At 37.8% G+C, this 23,364-nt stretch overlaps 1 protein-coding gene across 2 annotated transcripts in view; it reads right to left on the bottom strand.

Moving 5' to 3' along the window:
- Positions 1–23,364, bottom strand: part of EFHC2 (EF-hand domain containing 2) — a 255,364-nt gene that overhangs the window by 121,758 nt on the left and 110,242 nt on the right. For both annotated transcript variants that reach the window (XM_066356706.1, XM_066356705.1), the window contains exons 5-9: positions 18,666–18,917; positions 16,451–16,564; positions 15,929–16,067; positions 8,522–8,693; positions 2,139–2,281 (exon numbers count right to left, since the gene is read on the bottom strand). In XM_066356706.1, coding sequence (XP_066212803.1) covers positions 2,139–2,281; positions 8,522–8,693; positions 15,929–16,067; positions 16,451–16,564; positions 18,666–18,917 — 820 coding nt within the window. The remainder of the gene's footprint in view (positions 1–2,138; positions 2,282–8,521; positions 8,694–15,928; positions 16,068–16,450; positions 16,565–18,665; positions 18,918–23,364) is intronic.

Raw genomic sequence — 23,364 nt, 5'->3', positions numbered from 1 at the left:
ATACAAGAATGGGGACATTAGAAAAATACTCATCTTTAGTGCATGTTTGAATAGTATCAAGTAGAAAATTCCTCACTTGAGCTTATTTCCATCCATTTGTCCCAGATGATGTCTTTTACCTATTCCGACATAGAGATTAACTTTTTTTTTTTTCCTCTGTAGGCAAAATATATTTGCTTCTTTTAGCAATGTCTTAGTTTCCAGAATTCTCCCCCATTTCATTCCTGTTCTCTTCTGGGCATTATTTGATTTTTGACCTCTTGAAAAGCAGCAAGCAGAGTTGAACATGGAACTCTTGTATCTTTTAACTGATAGTGAACTGAAATATTTAGGCCTATGAATAAAACCTGAGATGAGATGAGCTTTTGGGGCCAGTGTGATCACATTCCTTCTATCATATTCAGAAACCACAGGTTGTGGAATGACAAGGCTCTGGAGACAAATAGTGCTGGAATCCATCCTGGCTTTGTTGTTTGATGGTGATCCTTAAGAGTTATTTACCTCCCTGAATTTTCAATCATAAAGTGGAAATAAAATTTCTGAGGGCAGGAAAATGCACCTCTCAGGCTACCTACTGTAGGAAATATAGTTGATGGAAGGCCCCAGCTGTTATGTTCAGAACTCTGTCCCTAGGTTTGTGCTCAGTTCTTGCTTCCAACAGGGTGCTATCAACAAATGACTAAGCAAGGCAGAGATACAAGGCAGGCCCATTTCTGCAAGACAGGGGTGCCTCTAGCTAGTGACTTTGGCTCTAGGACACCCAGTCAGCCTTACTGAATAACATTTTCTTAGAATTTCACTGCAGTCTAAGACTATACTCCCTTCCTTCCCTGCCTCTATCCTTTGCAAGAGCGAAACATGCACTGTAGTCTGACGGCTCACCCACCATCTTCTGGCTCATTCTACATTTCCCCTAATAAAAGTCTTGCACATTTCATTCCATCTTGGGATTTGCCTCTTAGAGGACCTGGACTAATATAACTTAACCACATAAAGTTTCTTATAAGGATAATAATGGATACTCAATCATGGCTGCTATTATTAACAGTAAGCTTATAGCTGATAGCAGCACTCCCTCTGTTTTATGTGTGCTCAACTGGCTTGGCCATATATTCCTCATTCTAGGTGTATAGAGTTTAGGGTTTTGTTTTTTTTACCTTTAAGACCATGATTTATATTCATCCATATTTTATTTCATATTTTAAGATTTGATCCATTATTCAAATCACTGTGGAGTCTGACTTAATTATATAAATTATTCATTATCCACTGGTGTGCTGAGTGGCTCATACCAGCTTATAAGGGCTGGCTGTTAAATTTTCAGGGATCTTGCAAGCCAGTTTTTAAACTGTTGACTGCTGGAAATTAAAACTGGCCATGGTTAGGGTATTTACACTTTGGAAATTGGCAAATGGTACAAATTAGATCCTTTAACATTTTTTCAGAGAACCTGTTAACCAGCACACCACTGATTATCCTTACCGGTATTATCTTACACTGATTATCTTACAGGTATTTTCAATACAGATTAAAGTTTTAAACACGTTGGGACAAAGAACAGAGCCATGCAGCTCCATAATTTGGTAGTCTAAATCAATGGCTCTCCTCAGCAACGGACAGTATCAGCACACTGTACAGAGGCATGCCATGTGTTTGATGTTGAAACCTTGGCAACAGCCTCAACAGACAGTAAAGCCAGAAGAAGATGGACTCTGAAGATTATATTTGTTAATCTGTGATTCTTGTCTTATAGTTGAGCAAACATTCTGTAAGCAATTCTATCAAGAACACAGATTTCCTCTTGTCCTGTTGGCTGTCAGTGGAATTGGTGGTAACCAGTCGATGATTTTGAAGCCCTTGGATTCCCCAGAGGTGCCTTAGAAGTCACAGAGGAAAGGGAGATAGTGTCCAAAAGGACGCATCACAAGTCCCCCAGTCCCAAGCCAACCAAAACTGTTTCTTTTTTTTTATCATTTCATATATCTGGGTTTGCATTTAGTGGTCTTTGTGGTTAAAAAAAATGAAAGCCACTATCTTATATTACCTAGTATATAAAATCAGATCATAGTTCCTAATTTTCAATGTGAACAGACAGTTAATTGCTCTGAGGAAATTGCTATGAGAGTTATGTCTCTTACCTGAATTCTTTTCTATGGGTTCAAACACTGAAATTGTGTTATTGCTGAGAAAATATGAAATAATAAACACCCTGTCCTCATTGGCACGTTTTCTTGTCATCAGTTTTGCAAAAAATCGGAGTATATTGCTTTCGTTGCCATAGCTAAATGGAAGAGAAATGAGGGTTTACAGCATTATACATGTAATCTTTCACACATTATGTATGTAAAATAAAACCTGCAGAATGGGTGCTATGAATTTTTAATTGAGTTATAATTGACATATAACATTATGTTCATTTCATGTGTACAACATAATGATCTGATATTCGAATATATTGTAAAATGATCACAATAAGTCTGTCACCATGCATAGTTATAATTTTTTCTTGTGATAAGAACTTTTAAGATCTACTCTTAGCAACTTCCAATTATATACATAATACACATATAAATATATACATAATACTGTATTATTAACTGTAGTTACTATGCTGTATATTAGATTCTCATAACTTATTTTATAATGGAGAGTTTGTACCTTTTGACCCCCTTCATCCATTGAATCCACCCCCCTTACCCTGCAGGTGTGCTATGGTTTTAAGATAGTAGGATAAACTCTCTGAAGTTGAAAAAGTTCAACCATCACCTTAATAAGGTTTTAAATCTATATGCAATGGAATTTTCTCAATTTATTAAAATATTGCTATTCTTTAGATGTCCAGGATAACATATTGTGAAAATGTACCCAAAATAAATGCCAGAAACAAACTACTCAAACCAGCTTCATTAAACAGTTGTTCCCTCTCACCATGCTAGTCAATAATCACAACACTCAGGTGAGCAAGAACAGCACCTAGCCCACATTACCAGAGCATGAGCATGCCAGCAGGTGTGCTCCACGGGACCCGGAGCACCCTGCTGGACCCATTTCACCTACCACTTTCTTATACCCATTTCTGTTCTTTTTTCTAGCCTTATGTCTTCTTCTCCTTGAGTCATTCCCCCAGTTTCCCAGCATCACTCCAAATACCTTTAAGAGAAAAACTACCTTTTCCCTTTCAAATGCTATAGTAAATATTATTTCACTTATCACCCATATTGTAAGTAGCCATTACAGGTCTGTTTTCTAGGACTAGGACTGCATCTTATTAAGTATTGTCAAATATAACACTTTTTACATTGTAAGCACTCAGTAAATGTTTGTAGAAAGTTGGTGCAAGATCCATATAGATTTAAATTTGCACTTAGAATTCTATGCATGAATAGAATAATCTAGTAAACTAAAGATGGGATCAAAGTCTAGAATCAAAGTTCCTAAAACTGACTCTTGTCATTGAATAAATTAATTTATGGTCTGTCAGCAAAAGCATATCTATGGATATCAGCTAGTGAAATATATCAATAGAATACGTAACAAATCCTAAACCTTTGAGGATGTCGGATGTCTTTGATAATCAAAATCATTACTCCAGCCCTGGCTGGTTGGCTCAGTGGTAGAGCGTCGGCCTGGTGTGCAGAGGTCCTGGGTTCGATTCCCGGCCAGGGCACACAGGAGAGGCACCCATCTGCTTCTCCACCCCTCCCCCTCTCCTTCCTCTCTGTCTCTCTCTTCCCCTCCTGCAGCCGAGGCTCCATTGGAGAAAAGATGGCCCGGGTGCTGGGGATGGCTCCTTGGCCACTGCCCCAGGCGCTAGAGTGGCTCTGGTCGCGGCAGAGCGACGCCCCAGAGGGGCAGAGCATCGCCCCCTGGTGGGCAGAGCGTCGCCCCCTGGTGGGCGTGCCGGGTGGATCCCGGTCGGGCGCATGCGGGAGTCTGTCTGACTGTCTCTCCTCGTTTCCAGCTTCAGAAAATACAAAAAAAAAAAAAAATCATTACTCCAAGAAGTCATAGAGTAAAATAAACTATGTACTTTGTCACTTCCCTATCAAAATTCTAAGCAGGGAGGTTTCAAATTTTCCTATGCTGAAATTCATTCTTTCCTTGTGGTCACAGTGACTAAAAACAAAATAAAAAAAAAAACCCAAAACATTTTTTTTTCGAATTTGCAGAAGCAGACAGTGCTTTTCTTTTCTCTGCACCTTTCTCAGATTGTCCAAGGAAACAGGACTACAAAAGTATAGCACCAAAATTCCCAGTCTGAAGCCTCCTGTGAGATGGAAAGTAGCAATTTAGAAGGCTAGCCTCAGGGCAGCCTGGGCAAAACAGACAGATCTCCATAGCTGTTTTCTTAGTGTCTAGTTTCCCAGGCTTCAGACAGACCTCAAACAATATAAGCAGTGTGTGTGTGGGGGGGGCAGCTATACCTTGTCAACCATCTTCTTTGGTACATAATTGGATTTATAAGTAAAAGACAGATTTGGTAACCCTCTCTTATGCTATATGGCTATGAATAGCAAAACTTTGGGATAATAACCTCCCTGGTAGAATCCATCTATCTCTTCTATCCATGATTAAAATCAAGTAGGAATGTTTATTCTATTTAATCACTTATTCATTCATTCCTTCTCTTATTGGACAGATATTTATTGATCTCCAAACATGTAGTTAGCACTCTTCTAACACTTAGGGAAGTCCCTGACTTCAAGGGGTTCTTGGTCTAGGGGAAGATCACAATACCATAATCAAGTAATTGCCACACTATGATAAGTACCAGATCTATAGAAAAAAACAAACAAACAAACAAACAAACAAACAAAAATCCAGAAGTCACACCTCTCCTGGGTTCAAATCCTACTTCAAGTAATAATTAGCTGTGTGAGCTTGGGCAAATTACATAGCCTCTCTAAGCCTCAGTTTCTTCATGTGAAGAATGGGTACAATATTATCTACTTTATAATGTTGTTTTGAGGATTAAATAAGATCAAGTGTTGTAAAGTAGTTAGCACACCACAACTACAAATTGCTTTCTACTAGTAGTAGTAATAATATTATTATTATTAGAGGTATGATCAGCGGAGCCTTGTGGATACACAGAGAACAAAGTAACTAATTCCGCCTGGTGTAGCAAGAAAGACATTATTATGGTTATCGCAAGTCAGACTAGACAATCTGCCCAGAGGCCACCACAGTAAACTTTTCCCCAGACAACAAAGGTCTTCATTCCACCAAAAACCTCATACACTTTAATTTGAAACTATTCCCTCCAATGACTTATAGTATATCACCATTAACCTCATAGAACAGTTAGCACTCAGTACATTTTTATTAGCAATACATATAATCAATATGTTATGTACAACTGCACGTCTCAATTCACAGTTTATTTATTTGTATTAAGAAACTGTTCTTTGTATGCTTTGTGAGATCATCTTCCTTAGGTTCTCACAGTTTTAAAACCTTGGGTTATTTAAACTCATGTATAAGTCTCAGCTGAATGTGCCGGTTACTATGGAAACAAGGTTCACTGTGTAGGAGGAGCTTGAGAGAAGTGTATTCCTGGCACAGAATGAGTAGTGGACAGAAAGAAACAAAATTAGAGACATTTGCACTTTAACACCATCCTCTAGCCACAACAAGATGACAAGAACATGAAATGCTGTCTACAGTCAGTGCTCTGTGGGCAAGTTGACAGGATAGACAGAAGGGGAGAGTAAGGCAATGACCCAGAAGAAACTGTTTTCCTCCAGGTACCAGAAGAAACATCATGGATCCTGTTTCACTGTGTTTACTTATAAAAAAAATTCCTTCTCCTTTTATAATAGGGACATTCTTTCGGCCTCCCTCCCTCAGTGGCTGCCCTGAAAAACAGCAGTTCATGAAAAGTATCCATCAAAAACCCTGCCCTGCCACTCCACTATAAACACTGCTATCTATAAGGGAGGAGGATAATGGTGTATGAGTCACTGTCCCTCTTATGTGAACAAACTCAGTGGGTTCTCAAACCCCGGTACCTATCAGAACCCCTGGAGGGCTGGTTAAAGACCATACCAGCCCCACCCCCAGGGTTTCTGTCTCAGTAGATTTAAGGTGTGGCACAAGAATTACCATTTCTAACAAGTGTGAATGCCACATTTAAGTAGCATAGATTCTAAAACTGAAAACTAAAATTAAAGTCCTCAAAAGTAAAGGATTATTTCTTGAAAGACAAAGGACATCATGTACTGGCAAAGGCAGCATTTTAGACATTCTATATAGCTCTTAATAATATATTTTCACCATTTTTACAGTTATAGCAAAACTACTGTTTACTTCAAAATGTTCTACAACAACATCGACTCCATAAATTTTATCCAATTCAAGGTGTTTTCTCTTTCTTTTCCTTTTCTTGGTCTAACTTCATGTTCCCTTCATCATTTTTCTGCACGGGTTATCCTGACCTATCATTTAGCCTTCCAGACTTCAATATTTAGGCCACATCCTACTCAAACATCTGTAACGTTTTCCTACTACTTTTCTCCAACTTTATCAAGGACTGCTCTCCCTGAAAAAGCAAAAAGCAGCTAAGGGCAGTGCTCACATTCTATACATATGACTTGGGGGTAGATTTTTTCCTCATATATATTAGAAATATTTTCAAAAGTCCTTATTTTGAAATTATAATCAGCCATGTGAGCTATCTATGGTTACTGAACTCAACCAAACCTCTCAAATTAAAACCACATTAATTGCAACAAAAACAAATTCATAGAAACAAAGAACATTTTGACGGTTGCCAGATGGGAGGGGGGTTGTGGGTTTGGGTGAAAATGGGAAGGGATTAAGAAGTACAAATTGACAGGTAAAAAAAACAGTCATGGGAATGTAAAGTACAGCATAGAAAATATAGTCAATAATATTGTAATAACTAGGTATGTTATCAGATGGATACTACTAGACTTATCGGGGTAATCACTTGGTAAGTTATACAAATGTGTAATCACTCTGTTGCACACCTGAAACTAATATAATATTGTATGACAACTGTAATTGAAAAAAAAATTACATTAATTGCCAAAGAACATTCTGAAAAACAAAGCATTAAATCGTCTATGCTCTGCATAAACAAACTACAGCCTATGGGCCAAATATGGCCAGCCACCTGTTTATATATGGCCTGTGAGCTAAGAATGGTTTTTACATTTTTTAAATGGTTGAAAAATAATAGAAATAATATTTTGTAATAAGTAAAAAGTCTATGAAATTCGATGTCAGTATCCTTATCCATAAACAAAGTTTTGTTGTAACATAGTCACACACTTGTTTACGGACTGTCTGTGGCTTTCACACTACAATTGCAGAGCTGAGTGGTTGTGACATAGGCCATTCGGCCTACAAAGTAAAAAATATTTACTATCTGACCCTTAAAGAAAAAGATTGCTGACTCCCACTCTGCACCATTTCCTAGGGACCATCAAAAGAAAATATAAACACAGAAAGGAATATATATAATAAAGGCAGTTTGTCTATCCTGCTAACTATATGATTTTAGCTGCTTCCAGATGGCACTTATTAAAATAGCCACTCAATAGCAAGGATTTGGAGAAAAAGGAAACCCTTATGCAGTGTTGGTAGAAATGTAAATTGGTGCAACCACTGTGAAAAAACACTATGGAGGTTCCTCAAAAATTTAAAAATAGAACTATCTGTCATATGATCCAGCAATTTCACTTCTGGGTATGTATTTTAAGGAAATGAAATCATTGTCCTAAAGAGATATCTGCACTCCCATGGTCACTGCAGCATTATTTACAATAGCAAGGATAACCTAAGGGTCCACTGACAGATGAATGGATAAAGAAAATTGCTATATGTTATATACATATGATGGAATGTTATTTAATCATAAAAAAAGAAAAAAATCCTGCCATTTTGTATAATAGGGATAAAACTTGAGGGTATTATGTTAAGTGAAATAAGCCAGACAGAGGAACAAATACTGTATGATCTAACTTAAATGTGGAATTCAAAAAAAAAAAAAAACTTATAGAAATAGAAATAAGATTGGTGGTTGCCAGAGGCAGGAGGTGGGGAATGAAGGAATTAAGTGAAGGTAATCAAAAGGTACAAACTTCTCATTAAAAGAAAAATAAGTTCTGGGGATGTAATTAATGCACAACATGATGACTATAGTTAACAATAATATATTGTATATCTAAAAGTTGTGAGAATGCATCTTAAAAGTTTTCATTATAAGGAAAAAATTCTAACTATGTGATGTGTTGGGTGTTAACTAATTTTATCGTGGTAATCATTTTTCAGTATCTCTATATATCAAATCATTATGTTATACAATGTTATATGTCAGTTATATCTCAGAAACTGGGAAAAAATATAATAACCTCTTAAATAAGAACCTGCTAATACTCGCATATTAATCAACTTCATTAGAAAGCTATAACAACATGTCCCTGGACTTGAAATTAGATGAGCTCAGTGCCATCTGTGTTATCATGGGGACCAAAATCATGGCTCCCTCAAGCACCTGTCTTTTTTCATGAACCGATTGAACTCCTGCACATTAGCACGAGGTATCGGCAGAAGGCCAATGCAAGAGCGGAGAGAATCCTCTTCAGAACCAAAGCCAGTATACGGTGGAATTTTCCTTTCTATTTTTGGAGGAGACGGAGGCTTGCATGAAATCGAGGTAGAGTTCTCTAGAACAAAACAAAGGCAAATGAAACATCAATATTTTTTTTTGCCCTGATTATGGCTATTTTGAAAGGTTTGTTATGTTTTCAAGATGAACATGGAGATCTTTGTAGGCTATTTTAAATCCTTTCAAGCAAAACACAGCAAAATCCTGTCAGTGTAGGTTTCAATCATGTTTACCAAAACCACAGAACTCACTCAATAATCGTCATTGGTTCAAAAGAAAGAAAGAAAAAAACTGCCTATGTCAAATAAGGAAACATTTATCTTATCACATCCCATTTCTGAATATTTTCACATTCTGATTTTTCCAATGATGTAAGAATTCTTAGAACTTTACACCACCTGTTCCATATTTTAAACTGTAATTTAGCTCTCTCCTATCTTTAGTCAACACTCACTAATCCAATTCCTTTCCAAACAGAAATGACTCCTGACTCTTCTGCCTTTACCTTTGCCATCCACTGTCCCCTCCTCCTGTGCCTACTTCTCCCTCCCCGCAACTCAACTCCAGGTTGTGGCCCTTCACTATCTAATTAAAAAACAAAATCAAAACCTTTTGTCACCAAACATTGCTCCAGGTTGCTCTTGTTATACCCACAAAAGACTGCAATTGTATTGAAAGGTGATGAAGCAAAATAATAATAATACTAATTAATAAATAAATAGAACCAAAACCAACCAAACAAAACTTTAAAAATAGCCAGTGCCTACTCTCCCAAAAGGAGTGTTAAGTAATACATAATGTTGGTTTTCTTTATTTACTGATCATCTGTGAAGAAGGAGAAATGGAGAGAGAGCTGAGCACATATTCATGTTAGCCTAGGAGCTTTCAGGCACTCATTTAAAAGGTTGTACAAACTTTGAGAAGCAAGTGTGCTCTCCACAGCAAGTAACAAGTTGACTAGATAGATCCAAATTACTTGTTTCTCCCATCAAACATGGCACAGAAGATGTCAGGATCTTTCCAAAAATAAAACAAAGCAACAATACAATACAACCCATGCAATTTAATTTTAACTTCTTCCCCAAGTTTGAGTATCCACAGATGCTGCCATTTGTGACTGAAAGAAATTCACATAAGCAATGGTTTCCTTTTCCATTATTAAAGTTCTGATAGAAGAATACAGATTTAGTGCACACCTCTGTAACTGAAAATGTGCATCAATTTGTCTTCCAGGGCAACCTATCTTAAAATTGAAAGAATTTTTTTGTTGTTGTTACTGATTAAAAGGTTAAGGGTTTGAGGTTATTTCTAACTCTAATTTGAAAATATTTTCAAATTTCACATTTCCTTAGACTTCCTAATAGCCTTTGTGTGAACTCCCTGCACACAAATAATCCCCAAAAGAGTTACTTTTCCATCTTAACAAAACTGCTCATAGAAGACAACATCAAATATTTCTCACTGACTCAGTGAAAGGGGGCAGCCAGACTGCTCATACAGAGTGACTCATGAGCTGCTCCTATTGCTATCTTTGTGGCAAAAAGAAGCTTTGGGAATAAAGAGGAAAGTTCAGATCTTGGAATCAGGAAGAATTGCAGTACACACTATCATTGCTGTTACATAAAAAACTCTATCAGCCCCTTCATTTCAGGGAAGTGGTCATAGGAATGGCAGGGAGTGCTCTACGTGATCATTGGAAAATTGGGCCTTATCAGTTTCTTCTAACAGGGGACATGTATATACAACTCTATATACCTAATAGATATATACAACTCTATATCTATTACCCTGAGCAGTCTAACCAAAAGAGGACACATATTGAATCTCAAAGTAATTAAGAATGCATCTATACTTTCCCCTAAAATTAAAGATTTTCTCAACTACACAATTTTTGCCACAGATTTTAGCAACAAAATAACCAATTTATAATGTTCCTCTGCACCCACAGTGCCATCTAGTGTATAAAACTTGAGGACTGTTTCACTCCATCACTCCTAGCTGTTCTAACACCATATACATCTTTTTGGAGACTTTGACTCAAGAAATCATTTCTCTGGGCAATTGCTTATATTCACAACGCTTTGTATTTGCACATGAATAAGGTTCCTGTCTTTGGTTTTCCATCATCCCAGCATCTTGCATTTTTCAGGTGTTAATAAATATTTAGTGAGTAAATGAAAAAGTATCCACTTACACACAAAGCATCTTACCAAATAGTTTCATAAACAGAAAATCGGCTGGATCTTGAGACACATCTGTCTTTCAAATAGTTTGATTCCTCTAATTTCAAGTGACTTGTAAAAACATATATATGAAATATATATCCACAATTAACTAGATTCCAATAAATTTACAGAGATGTGATCATTTTTAAAAGGAGTCTTTTCACATGTTCATTCATAGTGATACAGAATTCTCCATCTAAATGAGAAACAATGCTGGGAAAAGCCTTCAATTACCTCAAACTTCATTTTATATGTTCCAGTAACCTAGAGCAGTACCCAAGTTTAGGGAGACCTGAAGCTTATATAATTTGGAGAAGCTCTTCAAGACCAAGAATGTCAAATTATTAAGACAAAATTAGCCCCAAGGCTTTGGACTGGGGTGCCTTCAAAGGAGGAACCCTAAAGCTTCATCTCCATTAACTTTATTAACGTCAAGCTAAATCCACCTCTGCTTGCACCCAATACCCAAGTCAAATGATTTTGATAGGACAATCATTTTGAAGGCAAATAATTAGTGAATCACATAATTTTCTAGCTCTAGCTAGTAAATCCTTAGTGTGGGTGGAGTGCAGAGGGCATTCCTAGCAGCTGTGGCTGATGCAATGCAGTGAGAATACTCTAGCTCCCAGAAGCCTCCTGGGCATACCCAGGAAGGGAGCTCGCCCGCTATAAGGAAGTGACTCAGCGCCAACCACGCAGCTCCCTGACCTTTTCAGTCATTGGCTTTGAGGAACACGCTGTAACACCTTATAGGCTGAACCTGTGTATAAATCATCTAATCCTCAATCCTTTTCATTTCATAGGAAAGGAAAAAAGAGGAAAAATTGTTAAATTCATAGAGATCATGTGGTGAGACTAGAATTTCATTCCTGTCACTATACCTTGTTATGACTAATTTGCTTACATAGTCATTAAACTCTTATCTTGGATGTCCTGCTTCTAGCACCATGAGTTTAGACATGGCTATAGATGACTCCACAAAATCTAAGGTGCTTTAAGTTTTTTTCTCATCCTTATGTCAGTGCAGCCTATTAAGTGTTGAAAGGCAATTGGAATAAATGGTCTTGTTACTAGTTTTGTTGCCCAGCCAATAAGACTCAATAATTAGAAAGTCTTCTTATAGACAAATAAAAATAGCCCAAGGAAGAAATTCTAAGTACAAACAGTTTACATTCAAATTCTTGTCCCTTCAGTAAGAGAAACACCTGCTAGAGCCCCTGGAGTCTTTTCCAACCTTCATGCTACAGGAAAGTCCAACAGGATTCCACCTGCCAGCCCATATTCATCCACATGAAAAAATGAGGGAGTGACATGTTAGAGCCTGGCAGGCAAGCCCAGGCCAGCAGGATGGCCAAGCTGCCTAGTATGTGGTGAGAGGAGTCAAACCAGACTGTTTGTTGGAAGGATTCTGTAGAATCACCTTCTCCTTAGAACCCTTTTATGCATACAAAAAAATGATCTTTTTAGAAGTCACGTTGAGTTTTAAATGGGGTGCATATATCTCTTAGATTTCTATCAAGCTCTCTTCTTCTACAAAAATAGAAAATTTACTCAAGCACCTTTCTTGGAACTGTGGTCAACTCATTCTCTTACTCCATCTGCCATTTTTTCTCCCCCCAAATATGTTGTGATATCATCAGTGAAGAGAAGGTACTAAAGCACCAAGTTTGCACACTGCATTAGAAATCTCCTCCTGGCTTCCTTTTAGAGAGTCCGTAGCTGTGTTGTTGGCACTTGGCCCCTCCTTCCTATCACACTATAGAGTGGAGATACCAGATAGTCTACTGACCACAATTACTGATAAGAAAGGAAACATAACTACAATTATTGATGGGGCTTTGTCCTAGCTTGGACATCAAGAATATCAAAATATAATGTATATAGAATTTGGTCAGTCTTATAAATTTTAGAGTCGGATGAATTATAAACAAAATTAAAATGTCAAAAGTATATTAATTTAACCTTACCAAAAAGTCAGAAAAGCAAATATAAAAATTGTAAGAAAGTATTTATTCATTCCCCACCTACCCTGCATCATGGATATAATTTCTAGTCATTAGTTACATTGAGTACACTTTTTTTACTCAAGAAATGTTATGTAATAATAGTGTCTGCTAAATGAGATATTTTTACATATGTTATGAGAAATATAAAAAGTCAGCGTGATTATAAAAAATGCATAATTTTGCATTTGCATAATTTTGTTTAATGCATAATTCTCAATTATATTAGCTTTAAAGGCACAAATTACATTTTTACATAATACATTAAGTCTATATAGTGAACAAAAGAAGTGAGCAAAAAGAAATTAAGCACTAGGGCTCCATTTAAATGGCCCATAGGACATTTGAAATTGAGGACAGCTCAATTTGGAGTGCACAAGTGAATTCACTCTGCCTCTCAAAGTTCCCTGCAAAACCATTAAGAGCCAAACAACGAACCACGTCTCTCCAGCACTGCATTTATTTCCCCAAATGCAATCTTCATAGTCTTAAAATCAATCTGACAAACATCAACCAAATGTTAGACTTTATGTTTAAGCAATCATACGTTTTAGAACTTCATCACATCCTTTATGTTATCTGTCAGCAGTACACAAGAAAATGTTTTCAGTGACTCATCTTTCATATTTAAAAAAAAACTTTTCAAGTCTACACTGAAAAAATGTTTATTCTAAATAGGCATCTACATTTATTAAAGACCAAGTTCTCTTCCCAGTGATCTAAAGATCACTAGTAGCTTCTCGACAGCAGCTGCCACCTACACATTCTTGGCTGCCTCTTGCTCACAGTTCCCAAAAACAAATATGCCCAACTATGTCCACTAAAGAGGACCAATATTAGAAAATAAAATTTAAAAAAGTCACTAATATGGCCCATTAAGGCCCACACAATTTAACTAATTTGCCAGGCAGATGCAGTGGAACAAATCCCTTTAACAAATTAGAGTGATTGAAAGTCTTTTTACTCCCAACCCTTGGTGCACTCGTGCTTTCTATCACAATGTAAAAATTCCCAGGAGGCCATCAAGACACATAGGAGGGCCTCATTTCATTCTAGGGATGAAGCACCTTGGCTTTTAGAAAGGTGTGGTCGCTTCTGGCTTCCACCTCATCTTGTGGGGAAATGTTCTCATATGACTACTTTAAGGTTCAAAGAGTAGAGGAGTAAGTATCTTCCACCCCAACTCCAAACCTCAATCTGGGAAGTCAGAAACTCCCACCATTCCTACTTAGCCTAGCACCCGGCATGTACCTGAAGTGCAGGGTAAAGGGCCCAAGAAGGGTGCAGAGCTAGCTGGCAAGTTTAACAAATGAAGGGTTAAATTAAAAACAAAACTGCCTTGCCTGACCAGGTGGTTGTGCAGTGGATAGAGCATCAGACTGGGACATGGAGGACCCAGGTTCAATATCCCAAGGTTGCCGGCTTGAGTGCAAGCTCATCTGGTTTCAGCAAGGCTCACTAGCTTGAGCCCAAGGTCACTGGCTCAAGCAAGGGATCACTCCATCTGCTATAGCCCCCCAGTCAAGGCACATATGAGAAATCAATGAACAACTAAGGTGCCACAACAAAGAATTGATGCTTCTCATCTCTCTTCCTTTCTGTCTGTCCCTATGTGGCCCTCTCTCTGTCTCTCTCTGTCTCTGTCACAAAAAAAAAAAAAAAAAAAGAAAGAAACTGCTTTGACCCAGCAATTCCTCTTTTGGGAAAATGTCCAGATAAACTCAAAACAATAATTCAAAATAATATGTGTACCCTTATGTTCATCACAATGTTATTTGTAATAGACAAGATTTGGAAGCAGCCCAAGTGTGCACCAGTAGATGAGTGGATAAAAAAGCTGTGGTACATTTAAACAACAGAATACTACTCAGACGTAAAAAAAGAAAGAAATCTTACAGTTTGCAACAGCATGAATGGACCTGGAGGTTATCACGCTAAGTGAAATAAGCCAGTCAGAGAAAGACAAATACCATATGATCTCACTCATATGTGGAATCTCATGAAAAAAATAAACTAGCAAACAAAATAGAAACAGACTCATAGATACAGAGAACAGACTGACAGCTGTCAGAGGGGAAGGGGGTTGGGGACTGCATGCAAAAAGTGAAGGGACTAATCAAAGAAAAAAAAGTTCATAGACACAGACAACAGTGATTACTAGAGGGAAAAGCGGGTGAGGGAGGTGGAAGACAGTAAAGGGGGATAAGTAGTAATAAAAGGAGATAAGATCTGGGGTGGTGAATACACGGTGCAGTGTACAGATGATGTATTATGGAGTGGTACACCTGAAACCTATATTATTTTATAAACCAATGTCAACCCAATAAATTCAATAAAAAAAAAGGATTGTTTTTCTGGCTTCATATCAGATCATCTACCTGTTTCTACAACTTTTCATAACATGGTGTAACATGCTATAGGTCTCTGCTCCCCTTCCAGTCTAGAAACTTCTTATTCAACTCTGCAGCTCCAAAGTCTACTAAAATGACCTGCACCTAGTAGGTGTTTAATAAATCACTGGTTTTCACTTTGAACTGAACTAACCTGAATAAAACTGATATCTAGAAATAAAGAAGCTGGAAACCTGGCTGGGCCTACCCAGGAAACGTATAGGAAATTGACACAAAAGAATTCCCCAAAGAACTCAAATAATTATATCCATTGTGGTAAGCAGGAATTCGATGAAAAGAAAATCATTTAGATTTCCATTTCGATTGTTTGACCAAAATATTCACCCATATTTTAGTAAGTCAGGGGGCTATAAGGGAAAACGGACACCTCCAGCACTAAGTTCAAATCTTGGTTCACCCTTTATTCACTGCATAACCTTTGACAAGTTAGCCTATTTTAAGCCTCAGTTTCTTTATCTCTAAAATGAGGATAATGAGCCTACCCTTTGAAAATAGGAAGAAACAAAACAACAAATGCCTAGCAGATAGCAAATGGTCAATAAATGGTAGCTATACTGACTTTAGCATTTAAAACTCAAAAGTAAACTATTAAGTTGGGAACAAAGATTCTAAGTTTTCAATATTATTTTCTAATTGATAGATGCTATCACTTACCAATTCCATATTTAGTCTTATAATAAGTCTTTGTAAATTCATCACAATCACAAAGGAGCACTTTCCTTCCCCATACATTGATGGTGGTTCCTACGGACAGGTCACTATCTTTGTAAAAGTCTTGTTTTAATTTTCCTACCTAATAAAAACAAAGGAATACACCGTTGGTGCCATAGACCCTGCAAAAATCAAACCACTCCCAAAGTAAAAACAAAAAAAACCCCTCAATTATATCATTTATAACCAAATTTTAAAAATGAAATCAATAAACAACTAGTTGATATTAACATTTTTAAACATTATTTTACTAATGCAGTGCTACCCAATAGTAATGCCAGGCATATATTTACATATGTACTTACGCATGTTTATTATTGAGAAACAGCAATGTGATGCATACATTTATATATTCATTGATTTCACTCACAATCAATCTCATAAGAGAAGAATATGTAACTCATACACAATTCAGGTTCCAGGGACGTAACACTGGAAACAGTAATAAAATGTAAGGTTCCTCACCTTGCATGGATCAAACAGGTAGCCATGCACTCGGCTCACTCTATAGCCATGATACACATTGAGAACCATTTGATCTGTTACTTCGCCTGGTTGATAGACTCCAGGTGGGCCATACTGGAAGACAAAACCAAGGCAAGATGTGGAAGATGGCCTCAAACACAAACAGGGTCCTGTTGAGGGACTCAAGTGGAAAAAATGCAGTCTATATAGTATGGTTCTTCTCTGTCATTCACAGGAAGCCAAGACACTTACTTTATCTACCTCTCCCTGTGCTTTCTCAGCCCCTGCAGGTTGGTCTATACTCCACCTATACATCAAAGCTCTGATTAAGCCTCATCTTTCCCCATGACCTCTACCATCCTATTGGCCTGTCCCTGATCCAAAGCTCTATAGCATCTACCACAGGAGTAAGCCACTTTTTGTGGTTCTCTAATTGTTTTATCAGCAGTTACCTCTTCTCTTCATTCAGCTACAAACCATGCTTAGCCTTCTTTTCTTTAATCCAGTTAGCACTCTGCCTGATCCTGAACTCAGGAGGCATTTGTTGGTTGAGAGACGCAGTGTGGTGAGGTGGCAAGAACAAGAATGTGGTCAGCCTCTAAGAGAAACTGTGGCTTAGAGTGAGCCAGGGCACACTTCAATTCTATACACAATGGAGGTGGTCCAAGCAGTTGCATGAGCTCTAGGAAATACTTTAACTTACAAATTGACAGTGATCAGTTTATCACATACAGGTGAGAAATCTGAATCATCTCTGATACAGGTGAAATAAAATATAAGTTCAAATGTGTGAATTTATGATGTGTGGGATATAAGTAAGGAATGTAACATAGGAAAACAGTACACTTGGACACAAACTCTCTCTTGGCCACTTACTGGCTACAGGACTTGGGGCTAGGTATTTATTTTCAGTTTCATCTAACTAAAAGCAATAATACTTATTCCTTGCTTTCTCAAAAGATGTTGAGAGTGCCAAGGGAACACTACCCCATGACAATATAAGCTCCATGAAGTAGGACTTAATCTGTTTCTTTTCTCACTGTAACCCCAGAACTGATACACAGTTGAAATGAGTATGTGTTAAATGAATGAATAAAGCAGTCGATGTCAAGGCACAGTGCAAAAGTCAGGTGCATCATTATTATTTTATATTCAGCCCGTTTTTCAAAGCCATTTTAAAAACAGGCTTCCTAGGAACCTCCTGGCCACCCCAGAGCTCCCTCTGAGACAAATTCTGCCTAACACAACCACCACCCCTCCCAGCAACGCTGCAGGGCCTCTGGCTGTGGACTCAAGAGAATCTTGGAGATCTTCCTGTGTAGATCACACAGAAATAAGTGTTATAGTAACCTCTACAGTAGCACTAAAGATTAAGTTAAAAAATACTTTATCCAAATAAGGAATAAAACAACACAGAGATGTGAAAAAGCCTTTAGGTTTTCATGTCCTTATAAGGTGTTTATAGGTCCTTAGGGAGTGTTTTTTACTATGTTATTTCATTTTATATTTACAGTTATCTCAGTATGGAGGCCTTGTTAACTGCATCTTAGAGATAAAGAAATATACTCAGAAGGGTTAAATGACTTGCCCAAGGTCACACAGCTGTTAAGTGCAGAAATACAGTTCTAACCTAGGTCTTCTATGCCATTTCTGGCTGTGTCTAAGTTATATTAGCTCTAAAATAGCAATAAATATGTATACATATCAGTCTGAACATTTTTTTAATAGCAAGTAAAGTGCACGATCTGCCACTGCTGCTAGCCAGTGGCTAGTGACTGGTGGATACTTTCAGAAGAGTCACTCCTGAGTATGTGTGTGCATGTGTGCATGTGTACACGTGCATGCACATATTCACAACTCAGACCAACACCATGGCATCTCCTGAGTAGGCTACAGAGGCCAGAGACCAGTGTCCCACCCAAGGCCATAAGCAATTATTTTGTTAGAGTCATTTACCTTCATATGACTGATTGTGAACTCAATATTAAATAGGTAATTTCTCTTGCATTTGACTTTTTACCTTTACTTGCCTTAAGCCCAGAATATTTCAACCTCAATTTGTCATACATATCTTCTGTATTACTTTCCAAGATATATATTAATATAAGGCACAAAATGAAAGTTTTCTAAATGCTTGCATTAATATATGGTAACTGTCACCACATAAGTCTTTAAGCCCACAAAGTTGAAAAGTGGTTCTGTGTACACTGCTTACCTTGGGCAGCTTTCTCCTCTCGAGGAACAATGGCGCAGGATCCCGGCCTGAGTTGTGGGGCAGCAGTTCCCTGATTTCAATAGTATCATCAGATAGAAAGTAATGCAAGATGAGTTGTCTACGGTCCCCAAACCACGAGTCTGAGTCATCCCACAGGCAGAAGAAACGCAACACCTTCCTATCATACTCAAGGAACTTTTTCAGGGTGTTGAAGGATTCATAGGGACGTAAAGGCTGCATGCACTCCACTGTCTGAAATGGAGAAAAGGTTCATAATATTTGTGGTTTGGGCATAAGCATTTCTTGGATGCAAGCAATCAAAAAACATAAAGATATCTTTTCTACAAACTAAAATGTGATATATGACTTTAATTTTCAACTAACAAAATCTATATATAACCAGTTTTATATAAAAATAAAATATAACCAGTACATATAACTAGTTTTAACCTTAAAAACGCAATCAAGGAGAGTGACGTCAGAGAAATGGTGCGGTGCTGTGAGGAGCGCAACTGACAAATCTCCCCAAAATTTCAACAAGTTCATCAACCAGAGACAGAAAAATCTATCCTTGGAGCGTCTAGGAGTCCCACACACTGAAAACGAGGGATGATGGAGCGAAAAATTGACTAAATATATAATCAACCCTGAAGGAAATAAGACAGAGAAAGGAACACTCCGCCTTCCTCACTAACCTGAGCAAGGGCTGCTTTCACTTGGAACTGAGAGTCGGGGGGGGGGCTAAGGGTGTGGAGGAAGCTAGGCTGCAGCACAGATGTTCAAGCTGAGGAAAGAGCGTGTCTGCCGCGACTCAGCCCATGCAAGCTAACGCCCGAGCCGGTCCCGGCAAGGACGGGCAAGCAGCAGCTGCCAGCGGTGCATGGGGAGTGTACCAAAGCGAACTTCCCTACCCCCGAACTTCTCTGGGCCGGTGGGGCGCCTCACCCAGCCATTGAAGCTAATAATCAAGCATCGGGGGAGGGGCGTGTGGGCAGCTTGCAGTCCTTCCTGGAGCAGATTGGCGGAATCAATCGCTGAAATTAGCTTAACCCACAGTCTGTTCACCTCCCAACTGACCTACCCGGCTCTAACTGACAAGATCTCTCTCAGTTCAGTGATCTAAGATAAGAGGCGTGATATTTTTTAGTGCCTCTTGCTAAAGGGGTGGGGGCAACTTCTGATTGGCAGAGCTTTCATACTCAGGGATATACGCTAAAAAGAAGGACTTGGCAGATGTTAAGACCTCCTGTATTGCAGACAGTGACTAGGGCACCTTCTTGCCAGACAAAACAGGTTACAAAGTACAGAAAGCCTGGGGAGAGTGCTCCCACAGAGTGCTAGGCATGCTAAACAGGCCTGGAGGCTCACAGAAAGTCACCTTGAGAGCAACTGGCTCCCAGCCCTGCCTGATTATGCTGGTGGCTCTGACTGCCAGAACCTTACTCAGAGCCCTGCATTGAGTGGGGATAGAGTGGGGATTTGCCAGCTCTTTGAGCCTCTTACTCCCCAGGCAGAGGCAGCGGCAGCCTCATAGCTGGATCATCAGGCTGCTAATTCAGGAAGGAGAGACTAGGAGAGAGGCTCCCGGAAAACGGACTCTCTCATTGTCGGAGCCTGCAAACGCTAACAAGCCTTGACTACCAACGAGACTGAAGCCTAATATATGACATCGCTGTAGAGTCTCATCAACTGCAAATCTCTACCTAAGCATGTCACAGGGGCAGAGCCTGGGGTACAGAGTCACCGACCAGGAAGAGGGAGAGGAAAAAAAAAGGAAGAAGTTAACCTCTCAAAATCAAGAAAAATCCACAAACTTTATAACCTGTTCTACTATTTTGTTTGTTTGTTTCTTACATCTTCTTGCCTTTATTATTATTATTTCTTTTTCCTCTACCTTGGTCCTTTTATTCTCTGCCCATCTTATTCTTGCCTCTTCTTGAACTACATTACCCATAAGTGTTACATTTTATTTCTTTTCTTCTTCCTTACTCTCCATGAGGGTTACACTCCAAAACCCTTAACTCTCTCTCTCTCTTTTTGTTTTTTTTCTTTTTTCTTCTTTTCCTTTTCCCCTTTTTCTTTTTTCTCCCTCTCTATTAGTTTCTTCTTTTCTCCTTTTACTTTCCTCTCATTCAATCCTCAATCACGAACAAATTATTTTATTTGGGACTCAATTTTTTTTTTGTGGCACTTTGGGTGCTTTTTACTTCGCCTTTTAACTCATTAGCATTCTTCCCAACCCAGGCTCTCCATTCTATCTAGTTTTTGCTTCACTTAATACAAAAGTAATTTTTTTTCTTTTTCCTGTTTCCATTTTATCCCTCTCATTATATCTCTTAGTCAACCATCAGTTACAAGCAAATCATTTTATACTTGATCCAAATTTTTTCTCATTTTACATTTTGTGAGTCCCTGCCTCCTTTTTTGCCCCTTGAACACTTCCCTCCAACTCAGGCCCTCCATTATAGGCAGTTTTTGTTCTATTTAGCATAATATAATTCAAAGTTCATCACGATATTTTCCCAAGGAGGAGTGGAGAGGAGGGGAAGAGAAGAAAAAAAGGGGAAATAATAAATTACTATTATTATTTTTTTATTTTTTTCAAAATTTTTTTCCTTTTTATTCTTTATTAATTCTTATTAGTGCTATCAACAAGACCACCCTCAGATGCCATTAAGAAAAAGGAAATCGAATATCATGGATACAAAAGATAAAGAAGTAGCACAGATAGATGTGGAAAAATCTATGGAGAAAAAATTTAATATATTGGAAACCTTGGAGCTAAATGACAGAGAATTTAAAATAGAAATCCTAAAAATACTCAGAGATATACAAGAAAACACAGAAAGGCAATTTAGGGAGCTCAGAAAACAACTCAATGATCACAAAGAATATATTACCAAGGAAATTGAAACTATAAAAACAAACAGAGATGAAAAACTCAATTCATGAACTGGAAAATGAGGTAACAAGCTTAGCTAATAGAACAGGCCAGATAGAAGGTAGGATTAGTGACATAGAAGACAAGCGACTTCAGACACAACAGAAAGAAGAAGAGAGAGACTCAAAAATTAATAAAAATGAGAAAGCCCTACAGGAATTGTCTGACTCCATCAAAAAGAATAACATAAGAATAATAGGTATATCAAAGGGAGAAGAGAGAGAAAATGGAATGGAGAATATATTCAAATAATCAACGAGAACTTCCCAAGCCTGTGGAAAGAACTAAAGCCTCAAATTCCAGAACCAAACAGAACACCGAGTTTTCTTAACCACAACAAACCTAGTCCAAGGCACATCATAATGAAATTGGCACAAACCAACGACAAGGGAAAAATTCTCAAGGCAGCCAGGGAAAAGAAGAATACAACATGTAAAGGAAGGCCCATTAGATTATCAGCAGATTTCTCAGCAGAAACTCTACAAGCTAGAAGAGAGTGGACCCCAATATTTAAAGTCCTGAAAGAGAGGAACTTTCATCCAAGAATACTATACTTATCAAAGCTATCCTTCAAATATGAAGGAGAAATAAAAACATTCACAGATACAGAAAAGATGAGGGAATTTATCAACAGAAAACCCCTACTCCAGGAATTACAAAAGGGGCTTTTCCAACCACATAGAAAGAACAAAACAAAATAAAAGCACAAGTAAAAGCTCCACCAAGAACACCATAAAACCAAATTTTAACTGTGAAAACAAAAACAAAGAAAAAGGGGAAAGGACGAAGATTAACAGTAACAAAGGACGATGGAGTGCAGAAACACCCATAAGATAGGGTACTACAATGAATATAGTAGGTACCCTTTTCATTGCTTAATGGTAACCACCCTTGAAAAAAACACCACAGAAGCACATGACTTAAAAAAGGTAGCAATAGAAGAAAGAAATATGGAATACAAACAAACAAAAAAAATGATAGAAAAAAGAGAAGAATCAAACAAGATACAAAGCTAACAGAAAGCAATTTATAAAATGGCAATAGGGAACCCACAAGTGTCAATAATTACACTAAATGTAAATGGACTAAACTCAACAATAAAAAGACACAGAGTAGCAGAATGGATTAAAAAAGAAAATCCAACTGTATGCTGTCTACAGGAAACACATCTAAGCAACAAGAATAAAAAATAAATTCAAAGTGAAAGGCTGGAAAATAATACTCCAAGCAAATAACATCCAAAAAAAAGCAGGTGTAGCAATACTCATATCTAATAATGCTGACTACAAGACAGCAAAAGTAATCAGAGACAAAAATGATAATTTCATAATGGTTAAGGGAACATTGAATCAAGAAGACATAACAATTCTTAATATATATGCACCAAACCAAGGAGCAATACTTCCAAACACATTTTATGAGACCAACATAACACTCATACCGAAACCTGGCAAAGACGGCACAAAAAAAGAAAACTACAGACCAAAATCTCTAATGAATACAGATGCTAAAATACTAAACAAAATACTAGCAAATCAAATACAACAACATATTAAAAAAAATAATACATCATGATCAAGTGGGATTCATCCCAGAATCTCAAGGATGGTTCAACATACGTAAAACGGTTAACATAATACACCATATCAACAAAACAAAGAACAAAAACCACATAATCTTGTCAACAGATGCAGAAAAGGTATTCGATAAAATACAACACAACTTTATGTTTAAGACACTCAACAAAATGGGTATAGA

This window comes from Saccopteryx leptura, chromosome X (genome assembly GCF_036850995.1).
Source record: "Saccopteryx leptura isolate mSacLep1 chromosome X, mSacLep1_pri_phased_curated, whole genome shotgun sequence".
Classification (NCBI taxonomy): domain Eukaryota; kingdom Metazoa; phylum Chordata; class Mammalia; order Chiroptera; family Emballonuridae; genus Saccopteryx; species Saccopteryx leptura.
Note: the sequence above shows the minus strand (reverse complement) of the source record. Positions and strands in the feature narration are given on the sequence as shown.